This window comes from Scomber japonicus, chromosome 5, assembly GCF_027409825.1.
Source record: "Scomber japonicus isolate fScoJap1 chromosome 5, fScoJap1.pri, whole genome shotgun sequence".
Lineage (NCBI taxonomy): Eukaryota > Metazoa > Chordata > Actinopteri > Scombriformes > Scombridae > Scomber > Scomber japonicus.
In genome coordinates, this window is record NC_070582.1 from 24,351,410 (window position 1) to 24,370,759 (window position 19,350).

At 41.1% G+C, this 19,350-nt stretch overlaps 2 protein-coding genes across 2 annotated transcripts in view; both read right to left on the reverse strand.

Annotated features, from left to right (window-relative positions):
* cry1b (cryptochrome circadian regulator 1b) overlaps positions 1-19,350 on the reverse strand; it is a 144,432-nt gene that overhangs the window by 85,865 nt on the left and 39,217 nt on the right. The window lies entirely within an intron of this gene.
* si:ch73-62b13.1 (Carbohydrate sulfotransferase 1-like) lies at positions 12,836-14,980 on the reverse strand. The gene is made up of 2 exons (XM_053319953.1): positions 14,806-14,980; positions 12,836-13,965 (listed from the first exon to the last, which is right to left on the reverse strand). Exons 1-2 carry the CDS (start codon positions 14,942-14,944, stop codon positions 12,836-12,838), a joined length of 1,269 nt encoding a protein of 422 aa, XP_053175928.1. The 5' UTR covers positions 14,945-14,980.

Here is a 19,350-nt window from a genome sequence, read left to right on the forward strand (position 1 = left end):
ATGACCACAAACAGCAGCAATACCAGGTTTACAGAAATCACTGTTCATTTAAATCTATAAATTAAGTTAAATCAGAGTCTAATGTATTCCTTGCATGAACATGGATATATTACTCAGTGTTATTGAACTTGAGAGCTATAACCTGTTCATATTTATCAGATTAAAAGCTAAAAATAATTGCATAGAGTCTGACAAGCACTCACTGCTATAATAGGTCAAAACTGTTTGCTGTTTGAGGAAACTCTAGAACAAGGTCATTTGCTCTGAAAGTCTTCCAGTTTCTTCAGTTTCCCAATTTAATGTCAGGCTGTAACTAACAGGTGCATTTAATGAAAACCAGAAAAAAGAACCAAATCTGCTTTGGAGGACATGTCTTCCATAGTTGAGGTCTGGTCTGCCATGTTGTCTGTAGCCAGGTTCCTATCTAGAAACTTGGAAAGTGAGGATATGGAGAGAGATAATCACCATTCTTGTTTGTTACATCAGGCTTCAACATGCCAAATTCAGGACGTGCTGTCTGCCCTTCTTCCTGTTTTCTCCTCAGTAGACTGGATTAGGTACAAACTGCTGCAATCATGAGGTTTCTCTGTAGACCAGCAGGTGGCCGGACTGACCAGGTGGCTGTAATTGGGAGAGAGCAGCAGGATTCCCCCTCCTGCACAGTCATGGCCTTCCCTTGTGGTTGGCTGAACACTGGCATGGTGTCCATTACCCTGAACAAACCAAAGCCAAACCCTGAACAGGAACAGGAGGCTCTCTGATGAACAAATATCAGACCAAGGGAAGACAGGGAGGCAGTAGTAACAAGAGTCTGATGAGACCCAATTATATTTTAGTTTCACATTTATGCACCCATTGTCTTTAAAGCAGCTATAATTAATAATATTAAAAAAAGAAGAAATATATCAAATTACCTCATGTAATGTCAGAGGTGTTGCTCATACTACAGAGAATTATCACCTGATTCTGCAGTTCCTCCTGGATTTTCTGAGCTTTATAATTAGTTTTAGCTCATTTTTTAACTTTCCATTTGCAACTTCACTGATTTGATTCACTCTCAGCGCTCTCATAGTATTTATGGCTACAGCAGGCAGCTGTTTTGAGAGAAATAGGTCACACTGTACACTACCTGCTCAATATCAAAATGGCAGACAGACACAGTTTACGACTAGTTGATTAACTTGGGGGAGCATTTAGCGGCTAAAGAGCTAGAGGGCAAAAACATAGTTAAAAGGAGAGTGAATATACTGTAACGGCTGGTGAGTGTGGACCCAGTTGCAAGAAGGGGAAGCGAAGCAGAGGTACAAAGTTTAGTAAGGCAAGTTCTTTAATCCAAGAGGAGGCAGGTGGTCATACACAAAAAGGCTAGCGGGAGTCATGCAATCAAAACAGGAAAGGAGCAGGCAGAAAATCTGAGGTCAAAAAAACAAACCGGTATTACAAATAAAAAACAAACAGGAATAACGCAAGAAAGCAAGTACACAGGGTAACAAAGACAATCTGGCAAGGAAGACATGGTGGGGCGGGGGTTATATACACGGGGAGGCAAAACACAGGTGAAACAAATAGGTAATCAACTAAGGCGGGAAAAAGAACAAAGAGGGGAAGTAAAACTGACAGCACAGGGGAAGACTATACTTTAAAAATAAAACAGGAAGTGTACAACACAACATAAAATACAGAGTCTGACATATTCATAGGGTGAAGCACATCTCCAAATGAATGATAATGTTTGCTCAGTTGTAGTCAGTAGCAGATTTGAGGGGGGATGAGAGGGATGTCATCCCCCTTATGTGGAAGGCTGGTTTAAAGTTAAGGTAAGTTTAGGATTGTATTAAGTTTAGGCTAAGTGTTAGGGTTAGGCCTGAGGTAGTTACGGTTGAGGTTAGGTTAAGTCTCCAGGAAAAGAAGTCTATGTAAGTAAGTAACCCAAGTAACCCAAAGGGTGGGTTTGTGTGTGTGGGAGAGTGACACACAACATTTTTCCTCTACAAACATTGCCCTCTCGTTTTTCAAAAAGCATGATCAGAATCACATTATTTCTGCACCCGATTATTTTCCATAATTTGTGGGATTTTCTTTTAGACCCAGGCTACGTCTATTCATGAAAATTCTTTAAAAAACATATTTCACACCATGCCTAAGAAACTTTGAGCCGCATGCTCCAGTCAACATGAGCTTCCCATTTGGTCACATTCTTGTGGGTTTTGGTGTTTATCACAATAATAGAAAGTCTTTCATGTGCTGCATGGCTGACACAGTCCGTATTCGTCTTTCAGGGCCAATGAACAAGAGATTTTTATGGCTTTATCCATCTTTCGAAAAACTATTTATATTATTATATTGCTACGGAAACGGTCAAAGCCAGCCGAACCATCCTGGATTCTGTTTATCTCATGTCTGTGAATTGATTATTTCCTTACCGAGAAAGCAGAGAGTGAACTTCACACTGGACAAATAAAATATATATAGGTTACTGTACTCCTATTTATTTCTTCTGTTGTTGATGCAGGATTGCAAATGAATGTGAATGTGAATATAGAATGGATATTATCTCTTTGAAATGTATTTGTATTATCTGTTTGAAAATCGCCCATGCATGATTTCCAACTGCCATCCTTTTGATGGCTAGATTATCCAGTTTTGTTCTTTGTGTTTCCAGAGTGAATAGATTGTCAGATTGTTTCCTGACAGCAGGGTCAGACAATAATGATGGAGTGTTGCCCCCCCAATCAATGCTGTCTTTCTTACATTTCCTCAGGGTGAGCTGATTTGATAACTTGGAGATCTTGCATATTAGATTATGCTGTTAAATATAGCTGTCATGTTGTCAGATATTGAGTGATGATATTTATTTAATTTTGCTCACTATATCGACTTGCCTCTTTAAAATTTGTGGACTGACACGGTGCACAAATGAAACACTGGAGCACCAGAAGGAAGAACTAAATTATATTAAACTTTTTCCATAAAATCTTAATATTGCATTGCTTTTCTATTTTGGGTACTTTGTATATTTGGCACTTAGACAGTTCAGTTTAGTTCTCACCTAAGGCAGAGTTTCATGCTTTGAACGTGTTGGCTCAGATTATGAGCCTGGCTTTTTTCCTTAATTTACGAAAACAAAACAGAATTTTTTTGTATGTAAATAAAGGGTTAACATCCAATGAGGGATTAAATTTGCCAGCAGGCATGGGGCTCAATCATTTATATCAAATTTTCACAAAAGCGTGAGCTGGAGCGAATACTTCTTGGTATCTCTTCTGGAATATATTTTTTCTATTGGCAACGGTGCATTCACACTCTCTCTCATTTGAGACAAGGCCATTTTGTTTATCCCATTACAGACAGGAGCTCTGATTCTGAGAGCTTGCGCAAAAATGTGATTTGCACTGATAAGCCAATTAATGCTCCTTCATCAGTTTAGTGTTCAAATCCATTAAAGGAGCACTCTCCGTAGCAATACAGAGGAAAGATGACTGAGTAAAAACAGCGTCTCAAAAGATGCTCATTGGTGTGGGGGATCCGAGAAATAAGCTTCTTCTTTCTGAATCTCAAATCAAATTTCAAGCTGTTTTTCTGCAAGTTGGGGAATATATCACAGAAGCAACAAACAAATGTTACATTTTTTCCTTGAAACTTCAGGAAGAGTTTGTGACACTGAGTGGAAGCATGTGAAACTCTGGCTCAGGTGGGCAGAGGGCAAACTAATTAATTCAGTGAGGTAAACCCAACAGAGTGAATTGGTCTGGAAACACAGGAGGTCTGCAGGGTCTACCAGGCCTAAGCAGTCTACAGAGAGGCAGATGAGATAGTTCACATTAATTAAATCCGCCATATGTTGGCACTCTGTCCACATCCCAGGCTGCATGTCCCATAGCACAGCAGATGCGACAAACTATCAATTGTTTTGGAAATTAAATCTATCAGGACTTGAACATGAGAGAGCGAGTGAATCAGCCAATTGCTGCTTCGGTCCTCATCCAGGCAGGTTTTGCAGCTCAGTGGACATCACAGTTTTCTGTCTGAATGCTTGCCAAAGGGAGCCAGGAACATGTGGTCATCTATCTTGTTATTTTGTGCTTTGACCTCTCCATTAAAATACTGTTGTAAGTACAAATATTCTAAAGTTTGAATTATTGTTTTTCATTTTGGGTGTTAATTGGAGCTACAATTGCTTTGGATGAATCAGATAGAGATAGAGAGATAACATCAGATGGATCTTTACAAGATTAAATTCTTGGTTTGTGTATGCAGTTATATCACACAATGTTTTTCTCACTGAAGATCTTTACAGCGGCATCAAGAGAGTCCTGATCTGGGCCTGCTGCTCTGCTCTCCTCAGCCTGGGAGAAAGATAATCTCGTCAAAGGCAGCTCGTCAAAGGAGTTTTCGAAGTCTTTATTGCCGCTAATTAGATCGCTGTGTTTGAGAACCCCTAAAGGCCCTGTCAGTTGACTTTTTGTTGCGATCATCTTCATATGGAGTTAAAAAAAAAAAAAAAAAAAAAAAGAACTTCTCTGTCGTAAGTTTGCAGAGTGGAAGGACTATCTGGGTGCCTGGGTCGATAGCATCCTCATGGAGCAAAGCTTGATGGACCCGTGGATCAATAATTCCTCAAACTGCATCAACAGGGATTAACTACCCCTCTGAGGGAGCTTCTCAGGTCAAAGCTTGACTCATTTAACAGCTAATTAGATGCGTTTTATTGAGCATATGTTTCTTGTGAAGCATCTGTTTAAACAGAACATACAATTAAGGCTGAATTTGCACATGCTGGTCAGTGGGAATACTCTGGTATTTGTACGATTTTCAAGCAAATTTTCCTTCAGTGACTTCAGAGATCTCTGTTTTATTTTGATTTGATCAATAGTGGCAGATTGCCTGCAGTATATTCATTCACTTGAGTAATCTCAAATTGTCTGGTGGAGTTTTTAAGCACAATTCCTTTTCAAGCCAGTTCAAATAATCATGACGCTGGAGTGGAGCATCAATTGTCCCTCCATTACCTGATCAATTAAGCCAGCATGCCACTGGCAACTTCCTCTTCCTATTAGATTTCAAGACAAATGGTGCAGCAGAACCAGTTCTCTGTTCATTATTTGTCAGATAACAAACTAATGTCTATCTGTGTTTTGCGGTAATCATGCTCCCTCTTGTTAATCTGGCTGCAGACAGTTTCTGTTGTGTGTGGAATAATACACAGCCATAACGCAGAGGAGACCAGACTACAGGTCCCTTCATAACAGACCCATCTGATTATATTTATGAAATTCAATTACTCTGACACAGACAGATGGACTTGCTGTCAGTGGGGACGCTCGTCATTTGTTAGCATCAGCGGACGTGTCAGCCCTGAGGTACTGATGGGACCGAAGCTGTGTGACTGGAAACAAAAGAAGGGAGGGAAAGAACGAGAGCAAAAGAAAGATGAAGGGGAGGTAGAGAAGGCTTTCAAGCAGGCTGACACACTGTAGCCCTGAAGCCTGTAGTCACTTAAATGACTAGTTTGTGAAGTATGAGGAGTGAGCTTGAGATGAGAAGATCAATATCAATCTTATGTCTGTGAGTTGAGTACTGAGTTGGAATCATGGTGTTTGTATAGCCTAGCATAGCATAAAGACTGGAAACAGGGGAAACAGTTAGCCTGGCTCTACTGTGAGTTAAATCAAATGTGTTATTTACATCTAATGTTGGAATTACAGGCACCAAACTGTAGACTACTCACAGGTATGGAAACTGCAGCATAAAATCCAGCTACACCAATTTTTATGATTACATGTCAGCCAATAAAAATATCTCACAATGGTCAAATTATTCCGGCAGTTTTCTTTCTAGGGATGTATTAACGGAGTTCAATCTGTGTGTCCCCCACTGAGGCCCTGATTCCAGTGTTTATCTGACTGATAGTTAAGAACAGTGATCACTGTGCTGCCGTTGTGATAGACTATTCATTTGTTGATACAATGGGATAGATGTCCAGTACTTTAACAAATAATTAAAATGAAGTATATGTCCTACATCCCCCACAGATGGAAACAGGAACTGATGTATTTTTAGCCTGAATTAGTAGCCATTCGTTTACTTATTTGGTGATGGGGAAATAGAGCATGTATCTCCAAATATACTGGGCTTGAATATTTGGAGCCCAGACACAGTAGTCTCTAAATTATGCCCATATGTAGTGAGGCTGCAAATAAAGGTATGGAGGTCATTGCAATGAATGGCACGTTGCATGTGCCATTCATTGACTGGAGTTCCCATCCTGCATGTAACATTTGCCTTATTGACCATAACATCAATCTTTCCCTCACCATAACCTACTGTCACCTAACCATAACCATATGGCCATTTTCAGGGTCCGTCCTTAACCATAACAGATAAACTTTCTGTATTAAAACAATAGTCATGGATCCTAAATGAATACTGAAACAGGTGTTGCTTGCTGTAATCAATTCTCCTGTTCATACTGACCATTTGAAGATCTAGTCCTCGTTCAGAGCAGATATATATTTATGTATAATAAGTAAATATAATAATGAATGTATTTATTTTTCAGACATCTGAGTTTATCACTTAAAATGCACCTTCAGTGTTTTTCCTGTTCAGCTACAGTGTAAGGATGGTAACAAATAGAGGGAATTTATCACTACACAACTTAAGCCTCATATTAGCTTCAAATCATCAAGTAAGTTGAGAAGTACTATAATTTGGTGGTGCAAGGCCATACCCGGGCCGACTCGTGCCTATACGTGCCCTAACCATTGTTCTCAAAATTCATAAAGAAATATTATATTTCAAGGATTAGTGAGCTTGTAGGTGTAATTTGTGAAGAAAAGACAGTTTTCTCTTGTTTACAGTCTTTGTGCTAAGTTAAGCTAAATGGCTGCTGGCTCTATTTAACACAGATAAGATTATTACTGATCTTCTCCTCCAACTCCAGGCAAAAAAGTAGTTTTAAAATGTCAAACTGTAAGAAACAATTTCATATGCCAATAATTTAAGATGAATTATTTTGTGAGTTGTTCTATCTAAACGGACTAAAAACAACAGAAGTGGACAATATATGCAAAAGACAATTTCTCATAAGATAAGTCGTAGTCTCAGGACACCCAAAAAAACAGCTGACAGCCATCCCTGCTGATCTTTTTGTAGTCAGGGTCCATTTCCCCGCTGCCTCTACTCCATCTGTCTGTTTCTTTTTCCTTTTCAACATATTGAAATTGGATGTCTCATATGCCGTTTCAATGAATACGAAATCAATTCAAATTAAACCAAAAGGAAAAGATACAGTACTTGGGCCTTTAATCCAACTTGATGCCGCTCTGTTCGGTGCCCTCTGTTGGTGAATTATGGATGAGTCTGAAAATTAAAACTAGTTGGAATTCATTGAGGAACTGCTGACAGTGTTAGGGTGGGGGGCAGGTAAAGAAAACAGAGAGAAGAAAAGAAGAAACTGCATGAATCTCTGTGTTTAAAACTTGCTCCCTAAATCTTGAGCTGCTGTAAACTGCAGTGAGTGGGCTGGCAAAAACGAAGGCCAAACCAAACTCACAGATCAGGGCTGAAAATGATGACGTGTGATCAGATCTGAGCCTGCAGGGTTGTGATCACACCTTCCTCCTACTGCCTCTGTGATACTGCAGCCCACGCCTCACGCTGTGCTTTAGTTTTGTAAAAGACTACCATAAGGGAGCGCAGAAAATAAAATAAAAAAAAATCCCACAGACAGTTTTACGCCTACAGTTTTCTGAAAGTGGAGCTGGGAATGAAAGGAAGAAAGAGATGCCAAACAGGGATGAGGAGGGGGTGGAGAGCTGTGGGGGAGGAAGAGACGGGGCAGTAGACCAATACCCACATCTAAAACATCTGAGTGTTGCTCACAAGAAAAAGATTTGGACTTCCGGAAGAAAGACTCTCCTCAGGGTAAGATCCTTCAGAGAAGCCTGGCTCTGGCTGGTGAGGGGTGTCGGTGGGGTGTGTGATTGAACGCCAGTAGATACACTGATCTACTCTATTCTACTGAGAGCATACTGAAGAGGCCAGGAGAACAAAAAGCAAAAGCTTTGCTCCGAGCTAAAACACCAACACTCGCATGGTCTTCATATGCATTTCCATTTTTTGGAATCCTGAGCCTTTTTACCCAAAACTAAGCCTGTGCAGCTGTCTCAATGTGACCGTTCATATGGCTCTCACAGAGACAAATTATATGACAAACATTCTGACTGTGAATATTCATCTATTTACACAGCAAGGAGCCTCAGAAGTAGCTCATGCTTGATGCCATGTTATTTCTCAATTTCTCCCTTGAGATGAGTTGTCTGTTGCCAGAGCTCCTGTGATGGCTTCATTGTGCACCATGAAAAAGCTCAAAATAGCCCCGGCTTATTACAAGCTATAGACACTTCTTAAATTCAAAATTTCCATTGCCTGTTACCTCAGGTTGTAATATGCCTAATTACCCTCTGCACTATCACAGCAGTTTAGCAATAACTGTATGCCCTCATGGAGTGTGTTTTCTACCCAACAGAGCAATAAAGGATGAGGAGATCAATTGAGCATTTCATTATTGTAAATATGTAAACCCATGATTTAGATCTTGCTGGCAGTTAAGTGAGGACTGCAACCCCAATAATATGTTCATACGAAGCTTTAAATGGATTGCTGTTAATGAGCCTTTTATTGTATTCACTGATACATGAAGTACTGTAAGGTACTGTTGAGATTCCTTGGTGTCTTTTTAAACTGCACTGTATGAGACTGCTGACAGTGCAAAGTTTGACAGGGGCCGGCTTGCATTTATTTTTGAGGAGTTCTTCCCATGATGCTGCTCCGCCAGCTGGCCTTTTGATGTTCGCTATGAAAGCCCCTTATTAGGATCAATGGAAAACACAATAAATAATCTGTGAGTGGACTTGCGCTGGAACAAACACTGGGGAGAGATGTCATAAAAATGTAACTTTCCCCACAGAAGATATCACAGGCGTGCAGAAGGAATTTTTTTAGGCAAAATGCTCTCACGCTGTGAAAAGAGAGAGGGCAGCAAGACTGAGAGGTAAAGATGACCGATGAACGGCAGGGTTGCATACAGAGGGCATTTGTGTATGTGTGTGTGTGGACTGTACGCATGGGGGGAAATAACAGTATTTGAATGATGGGTGTGACAGAGGCTGATGTCTGCTCAGGGCCTGTGTGGCTCCAGTAATAAAGATATGGTGGCGCAAAGTGGTTTCATTCTGTCTTAAATGCCCCTTAATCTCTCTGTAAGTGTATTTGGCTTCCTGTAAGGAGAGTGAAAAATGCAACGTGTTTGTGCCACTGCTACTGGGATTTTAACAGCTGTGTCAATAGGGAAAATGCTGCTGAGCTTTATTGTGAGGAAAACTTGATGTACACTATTTTAATTTTTTTTAAAAATTAAGATATTCATGTATGATACAGTCCATGTATTTATATTCTTGAATTTACTACATACAGTAGCTCTCAGCAAAAGAAATGATAAATATTGTGTGCTGTGAAAAGCTACAAGTGCTGATGTAAGTCTGACACAAAATAGGAATGGCTATTTCCCGGTGATGTTTCTCTGGTCTTCAACAGCACTTTTCACAAGTCACTTTAACTGGATTGTCAATATGCTGTGTGTTGTGCTCTCACCAGTCTCTGACCTTTCTTAAATCAATGCTATCCTATAAGAGGGCAATTTGTGGTTATCAGCCTCTCCAATGCTGGGTTTCACCTCTGTCAATCCTCTAGCAGCCACCACATCCTCATCATAGCATATGAGCATGAAGGCACATGTATGTTTACCTATAGACACACAATGACAGTGATTTGGATCAAAGCATGTGCTCATGTGTCAGCGTGGCAGCGAGAGAGCTCATCATTTTCCATCTTTCTGGCTGCTTGCCCATAAGAACCATAAAGAATCGACTGTGGGATAATGAACCTGGATGACACACCTGCAGCTGGAGGGGCTAAGCCAAGGACGTCTCACGACCTCCTCCTCTCCCACATCTCATTATGACCAGTGAATGGTTAGGGATGGTGATTACAGACGGTGTTGAGGCAAAGCAGAAGGGGGAATTACGTGATAGCTACAGCTGATTCCACTGACACGGACTCAACAGTGGGGCTGGAAGGTCAAGAGGGTGCTTATCAAAACACCGTTGGAAGCTGGTTAACACTGTCTGTGACCTGGAGTTGTTAAACTGGCAATGACATTGTGATATTCATCAATGTTTTTAATAGCAGATAATGTTTGGTTCAGATGAATCACTGACTTTTTTTTTGTTTTTTTTGTTTTAGCAATTTCATGATTCTCCTGGTGTGAAACAAAGGAAACATTTAGAACAAATCAGTTCTGTTGTGTTTGAGTCTAATGAAGAAAGTAACACTTACTGTGTTAAATTGCTTCTCTATTGATCCTTGCGCTACTGCTCACGGTGAAGATGGGAACGCAGCAGTGGAGATTGTTACCTACTCAGGCTTTGAACCATAGACCTCTCAGTTTGAATGTCTTACCCCTCATGATCCTGACAAGCCTGTATGTTCACAGAATATTTAGTATATGTTGCTGCTTTTTTAATTGATTATGCTGGTTGGAAAAAAATAAAGAGAGTCAGAGTCTCTATTACCCTTTTTCTCTTATCCACACATATGCAAATCACACATCACTACCCAGCTGACTTCACATTTAAACCATCCAGAATGAGCTGAGGCAAGCGAAGCATACGCATACATATAAAAGGGAAAAACACATGTAAAAAACAACTTAACATCGAAAAATGACTTTACCTCTGATTCCAAAAAAGTAAGTAAAAGATATAAAATTGTACCTTCATATTTTAACACTCTAGTTTTAGTGTTTTATACCATAAATGTGTTTGAGCTAGCCATAGTCTGTTTTGGATGTCCACCCAAGAAAGCATAGATTAACCATATGCTATTTTGCATTTGCCAATGTCAGCATGCACCGCATATTTGCTACCAGTATTGATAAGACCTAAATTTGTCAACACAGTTAAGGAGACAGAAAGGGGTTGCCTGTATTGGGTGCAAAGAAATGGGTAATTAGCTGACAGCTGACTCAGGCCGCTCGCAGCTTTGTGTGTCAGGGAGGGGATGGAAAAACCGATGAAGTGCATCTCCCAGGGTGTCATAAAGCTTTTCTTTATGACCAGTTTGTGTAGCCTTGCAGATTAAGTTCAAAGAAAGACGGCCGCTCTCTTCTCCATGCATCTTAAATCCTGTTTCTCCTCCGCTGGATCTGTAGATCAATTCTTTGGGCTGTGCTGTGATATCCCTGGTGTCAGCAGCTATAGGGCAGCTACAGGAAGGATAGGGAGGCCTGGGTGTCTAAAAATACATTATTAAAGGGACAATTTCACCTCAGATTTAATAGTCCTCATAGAGTGGCTTGACCGTTCCACTCAAATTGCATACTTTTCTTCACTCTGGAGTGGCTTTCTTTGGCGGCATAAGTATTAAAACTCATGGCTCCCAGTGGGCTACAATTGCAGCCTCCAAAGGAAGATGCAATCCTCGCATTTAACACAGAGGAAAATCACAGTCAATCAGTGGTTTAGTTATGATTCATGCAATGAACCCTTCCTCAGAAACTACTTCTAGCATTTATCTCAAGAGAGCAGCTCTGTGTGGAAATAAATGGGCTTGTGTCTGGAGATGACACGCTTTCTTTCTCTGTTTAGACACAAAGACCAATTTCAAATGGTGGGACTGCAAGAGAACCTGCAGCTGTCTAATCTGTGACTGTACTCTGCTACAGACAGCTAGTACCACTAAGTGATCCTGGTATTATTCTTCTTAGTGTTCAAAGATAGCTCTAAATGAAGCACATATCTGTTGCTGCAGACACGTCACTAGACTGAAATTTGGCTGAAAGACAGACAGAAATACAGCAGGATTACAAGATAAAAGACAAAGAATTTTCTCTGTTTTCAGTCCTAAAACTCGAGCACTTATCCTTGCAGGATTAAAGAAATAAAAAAGGCATCAAACAAATGTGGTTGCATAAAGATTTCAGCAGTGTGGATATGTATTACTTACATATGAATAATTTATTGTTAAAAAAAATTGTTAAAAAATATAAACATTATAGTTACACTGACAAATATGTTCAGTACACAACATTTGCACACTTGCATTGCAACAATTAACCAGTATTTGTAGTATTTAAGCCTTTACAGTGAAGGAAAAAAACAAACATATTTTCATATATTCTCAACATATTCACTTAAGAAACAGAGCTGCTGTGTGCTGGAGAAGATTGCACTGGCAGAGAATTTCTACCTACAACATGTGACATTTTAATCCTTTCCCAGAATGCATTAGAGACATTCAGGAGACAAGCCCTATAATTTCTCTCTTCACTTTTCCCTTTTCACAAATAAACCCCCTCGCTTCCAGTGTGTTTCACCTTCAAGAACATCACCTTTTGTAAGACTTAAGGTCAGATTTACTCTGAAATGGTACCTGGATTCTTTGAAGTGTCCTTTTTTCCTCTTTTAAACACTGATATGATAAGAAAATTAAATAATGGAAAAAATAACACCTCAAGGTTTTTCTATACAAGTGAAGAGGAGTATTCAGTCAACACAAACAGCAGTATATACTTATAAGATGAATACCTTTTCCAGCATCACACGCTTTTTAAATTTGGCACTTTATATATGTTTAACAAAATCATAAAAAGTGAGGATACAAGTGATAATAATTATATTTTAAATTATTAAAAAATAAGATGAAATACATTCATTGTTTCAGCATCTTGACAGTGTGTAAGCAGTAATAAATAAATAACATAACATAAAAACATCTACCACGTAAGTGGTTGAAATGTCCTGGGTTCCACTAAACTATGGGACAGGTTTTTAAGTCCCGCTGCGGAGTGCACCTGCCTGTATCCCAGCAGAGCCAGAGTATCATTACACAAATTCTGCACAGTCCTCACAATATCAAAGCCGAGACGAAGCCTCCAGCTTTCTGCTGTCGCTCTAGAGTCTCTGGTGGTGGAGTACCTGTAGTTCCACTCAGACGGAGATGACGTGTTACTGTTGGTGTTCTTTGTGATCCACATCTGCACCTTGTCCTCCATCTCCAGCCCGACAAATTTGTAGATCTCAGCAGTCTTGTCCTTTGGGTTGAAAGCCAGGTCCTCATACCGCACCAACAGGTAGCGTCCCCGCAGCCAGGCCGGCATTTGGAGGCCTGTTTCTGCAGAAGCTGCCATGTCCTTACAGGTGCTGGTGATCTGTGTCAAGTCCACATATCGTGGCTGCCGTCCTGTTGCATTCCATATTTTCCAAGGGCGAAACTGATCTGAAAACGCCATCATGCGTGAGGCAAGGATGGCTCTGGGGTCCCTCACCAAGTGGATGATTTTCAGGTCCAGACGTGGATCTTCAGTCAGGGTGCGTAGGTCTCCCACCTCAGGGACCCGAACTGTCTTAATGGCTACGTATTCCCTTGACAGACATGACATAGAGGCAGAGGTGAGGTTCAGGGCCCCACACTTCTTAGGACACCAGGTTTCATCAGGTAGATCAGAGGCTGTTCCATCCCCTCCTTCCTGGCACACAGGAGGGGAACAAAGGGCGTGGCTAGAGCTTCGGCGGAAAAAAGAACTTGTGATGTGGTCCTGGGGTTCAGGACGGATGTAGCTCTCCATAAAGTGAAGGTCACAGGTGTACAGATTGAGGAGGAGGTCCCTGTATGCTCCCAGTAGGGCCCGGCGGTCCAAAGTTCGACGTAGCCTGCTGCTGGAGTTGGTGAAGGCCTGCTGGACGTGATAGAGAGGTTCAAACACATAGAAGATCTCGGGGTGCTGGTTGAGGAGCTGCCCAGTGAAGGATGAGCCGCTGCGTGTGGTGGCAAACAGCAAGATGTGCTTCCGAGGTGATTCAATGGGCATCCAACCATCATCGCACGAGGCTCTCCACCTGGAATCTTGAGGAAAGAAAAGTTGTGGCATCAATTCAACCACAACTTCTTTCAATATGTTTTTAAGAAAACAAAACAAAACCTATTGTGACCTGTTTCAAGTTCTGACAGAAGAGAATTTATTTCACTCATTTCAAAAGAGTTATTTCAACTCATAAAAGTGAGAGTGAGACCATTTTCATCATAACTTCAACCCAAGAGAAAGTAAACTCCATCAAGCCAATAAAGCTTAAATAATTTAGAGGGTAAACATGCACAAGTAAGTTTCTTGTCTGCCGGTGGTTACTGAGGGGGTTTATGAAATGGTGGATCTATAAATATAGCACAAGTAGCTAACGTGTAATTACGGCTGATGAGGAGTTGATTGCAAAGGGGATGTACACACTTTTGTACACAGGAGCTGAGCACCAGCAAGCTACAGCTGCACTATGAGAGGGGGATTAATGGAGATAAATTGGAGGATAATTGTAAAAGGAATCACACATATTTCATTTCTCCATCCTGCCCACTTGTTGGGAATTCCCTCGTTTAATGATCCACTTTCCTTTTTTCTTTTGCTGTAGTCACAGTGTGGTGCCACAGCTTGATTCTGCAGCTTAGATATTGTGTCTTTGCTGAATCTCTTTACATGAGGCTTTCATCCAAACATTAAAGACAATATAACATTAGTAATATTACTAATAAAGTGCCCTCAGCTGGTGCTGCTCATTCAAATTGTATAAGAACACACATCATCTTTGCATTAAATACTATCATCTACACATAATGCTCTCCAGATTTTAGTTGTATTCTTGTAGACAGAAAGTATAGTAAGTGAGACAGTCTGGACCTGCTGTCAATTTGTACCTCGGTGATGTCTGGTCTGGCAGTGGTATGCTCCCTGACATGGTCCAGACAGTGAGTCCCTCAGGGTACGGATTGCTGTGTACTGGACCCCCAGAGATGCACACACCAGCAGCAGTACCGTCTTCCAGGAGCACTCCATCCTGCCCCCCCCTCTGGCTCTACATCCTTCACTCTGGCGCCACCAGGGACACACACACACACACACACACACACACACACACACACACACACACACACACACACACACACACACACACACACACACACACACACACACACACACACACACACACAATTCAGAATATTTTACCATATAATTCATCTAGCACAATTTGTTTTAGTATGTCATGTCCCATTCTTACTGTGCAAAACCAGAAGTATAGAAATGTGGTTTTATTTATCAATTAAACAAATGCTTTAGACTGGTAGACAGATTTGTATGTATTTGTTTCCTTTGGAAAGAGCCAGGCTAGCAGTCTCCATGCAAATATACTTTGTTAGGAGTGTCTTGGTAGTTTGAGTGGTTACCGTGCATGCCACATAATGGCAGCATCCCTGGTTCAATTCCGGCAAGGGACCTTTGCTGTAGGTCATTCCCAGTTCCTCAATCTCAAATTCTTTCAAATTAGAGGCAGAATTCATACATACAAAAGTAAAAGCAATAATTTCTATAAAACATGTATATGTTTTTTGAATATGTTTTTACCTAACAAAATGGTTTCCTTCAATCCATATTTGTTGGTATTTAGCCTTTTTAACTCAACTTTTTCACTTCTCAAAAAGCTTTTTTCTCCTGCTTGCTGAACACAAAGTGAGGCACGCAAAGAGAAATCTAATAGCCACACCAAGTAGGCCTATATTTATATATTCTAATCTCAATAAATATTAAAAATAATATGTTTTGGCTCTACTGTAAGCTATATTGCAGTGAATCCTGTGAGTCATTATATTCAAGGATTGTGTGTGTGCGTGTGTGTGCGTGTGTGTGTGTGGAGGGTGGGGGTAGGAGGTGACATATGGCAACAGACACGTGAAGCTTCATTCAGAGGCTTTGAGTGTGAAAAAAAATACGTTCTCCACCCTAATATATATATATATATATACATATATATATATGACCATTCTGTGGTAGTTCTGGTAGCTATGGCATTCCGGTAGTTTAAGTGTTAGACGCCTTGAACAGTTTAATGGTTGTGGATTTGTTTCCTAAAGGATCCATTGATTTTCTTCAGCAGAAAAACACAACTTAAAGGTTAGACCTTCACTGGAAAATGGGATCTGTAATGTGCCCATCTACAATAGCTCCACTATTCAACATGCCCTGCTCACGGTTGCATAATTGCATTTCATTTTTGCTTTCCTCTCTTCTGGGTAATTAAGCCTCTAAGCCGAGCAGAGAGCTACATACCCATATAAATATAGCTGTCTTCACATAGATGAGTGGGGAAGTTTCCTTTGTACACTTCCGAATTCTTTGCCACTGGGCATGAAAGAGCGAAGGGAGATGTGATTTTCCAAATGGATTAAAAAAAAAAGGTGCTGCCATCCATTTGTCCCTCTGCTCCAAACTGATGGTAGGTAATCACATGAGATCCGGGTGCAAACTGTCTCTCCATCACTCAGAGTGGCTGCTCGGAGGCAATCACCATCAAAGCCACAGGTATATATACATCATATTACTGACAAAAATAAATATTGCTTTCCTGTTTGCTTCCTTACCCTCTTTCTGTCACTCTGTCTTTCCAGTCTGCTTCTTGTTCATTAATGATGTTTATGTGTCCCTAGCAGACTCATATCCTCAGGAATGTATCACACTGAGCTGAGATCGGCTTTTGATGTTCCATTAATCACAAACAGTGCAAAACCAGACATTTACTCTGTGGGTGAGGGGAAGAGAAATCGAGCTGACATCATGAGCCATTCTGTTTGAATACTGCTAAAAACAGCAATCACAGAATGAGCTCATCAGTGGGAGAAAAACTTTCTTAGACTGGTAGTGATAGAAACAAGGTCTCTTGTCTCTTGTTCCAGAACTACTTTAGAGCAGCTTTTCCTGTTTGTGTATTTATTGACAGACATGAGGGAGAGGAAAGGGCAGAGAAATATAAGCATGAATGACTGCAGATAATGAGAAACTTAGCCCAAACTTCTTACCATCTTTGACACTTTGGTCAATTAGACTGTCATGCCATCCATACCCTACATAGGATATTTCACAGCTGGCTGACCGAGGCACATCATAGAGATTCTACAACGACAGGTTTTGTTTTCCTTCAGTCATGATCAGAGCTCCACCACTACACACCCTGCTGCCCTCTGGAGAATGAAGACAGATGCTTCGATGGATTAAAGCAATTTGATTTGAAAGTCCTCCTTTCTCCCTGGCTTATAACTGCTCCCACACTGGGACTCACACCAGGAATAATAGACACTCTGTCAACAGCTGGAAGGGGACTGCAGGCTTCAGGTGGTCTCTGCTTTTGTATTCCTCAGTGCTTAGACAAGGATAAAAGCCTCGGGGATAGGATCAGCCACAGATTACCCTGTGCAGTGCACGTTCCTCTGGCAGGTTTCAGTTGTAAATTCAGTGAGCACAGGCATTGCTGCCGAGATAACGTAGGCTGGCAGCTAAAGTGTTGGAAATAATGACATTAGTGCATGGTGCAGTAGAGGCAATTGCCTCTGTGGAAAATGCATGCAACAAATGAGGTTAGAAGTTAGTGATGAGGGTGGGACTGAGGGATTTGGGATGCAAGTGATTGAAGGAAGTGACAGTGCCAAAGATTTTTCTATTAAGGCACCTTTGTGCAAAGCCTAGTGATCAGTCCCGAGAGTTGAGCAACAGTGGCAACAAGAGGAGGTGTTTCCAGTCTCAGTTTGACTAACTTCATCCACCTTTTCTACTCCATCTATGAATCTATGTTTTCCAATCTTCTAATCTTCCAGGAGCACACACACACACACACACACACACGCAGAAAGAGTGCCACAGGCGGAGAGCAAAGCGCTGCAGCGCACAGAGGAGCTGCATCTGACCCCGGGCTACAGAGAGCTCCTGTGATAGGAGAGAAGATGAATCTTGTCCTACATGATTTCCCCAGTACACACACATAGGGAGAGGAGAGGAATGAACAATGAAGAAAAAGGTCAACTCTCCATCTGGTCTTCTCCGTGATTATATATCCCTGATAGGCGCATTGTTCTCAATCAGCGCAAAAAGCGAGCGGACAGTGCGTAAATGAAAGATGTGAACTGAACTAAGAAAACGACGTAAAGTTTAGTGATGCTAAAACTGGTGAATAGATGAGAAGATGGACGGATTAGGAATAAGAAAGCTTCAACTTCTGAATTCATCCCACATCTATTACATCTTCATGATCATATAGACCATACATAAGGGATATAAAGCTGCATGGGAGTGCATTGGAAATTAATGTACAGTATCTGAAACACTGTAAACTCGAGTTATTACTTATAATTATCTGTAATATTGTAATAATAAATATTAGAACAACAAAACTGAGTCCGTGTTGAGTATTACAGTGGAACAGCAGCCGATAAAGTAAAGAGGTCACTATAAACACACCATAGTACTACGGACACACTTTACGTGGCTGTATGGAAAAAAATCATTCACACCTTTATTGTTTTATCTCCATACATCCTCACTACGATATGCATGATGGCAAGATAATCGCATCTTGTTTGTTAGATAAGCGGTCAGGTTGCAGCTCGCTGCGCGTAAAAATGCACAAAAGATGAATGCTTTGACCCCCCAAAAAATGTTACCTTACCATGGATGTACTCGATCAGATGTTTTCCCGGCCAATCCAGTCTTCTACGATGCATTTGTAAAAGTGTGTGTATGTGTGTGTCTGTGAGAGGCGGAGGGAGCGCTGTGTGCTGCAGCCGGTGTCAAGAGTCGAACTGGATTCAATGCTGGAGATGCGCCATGGATGGAAAGCAGCGAGATGCTGAGTGGGGAGGTATGTCTCTCCCCTCCAGAGACCACACATGCTACTGGAGCCGTGTCTAGATTGGATGCAAGATTGCCTTGCCGTGCATTACCCTTTCATGCTGCAGGGTACGTTTCATTACGTGGGCTTATGTGTTGGACACATGTGATCTCAGCAGGCAGTAAACAGTGAGATCTTGTAAGTCCAACTACAATATGATCCTGCCTTTAACTGTCAACTTGAAATGTTGGCAGGTGTAAAAGGACCGGATATATCTCATATTTCATGAAGGCAGGTTTCATCAACTCCTGGCAGGCATCAACAATCACTTCAGCATCCCACCATGACCACCAGTGTCATTCCTCCCTCTCAGTCACTGTCATGCTCCTTTGCAGGGATTCTCACTATACCATCAAATGGATCTCTCTCTCTCTCTCTTACACACACACACACACACACACACACACACACACACACACACACACACACACACACACACACACACACACACACACACACACACACACACACACACACACACACACGTCTCCCCTGAGATTATAGTGACACAATGACCTCTATTTTTCCT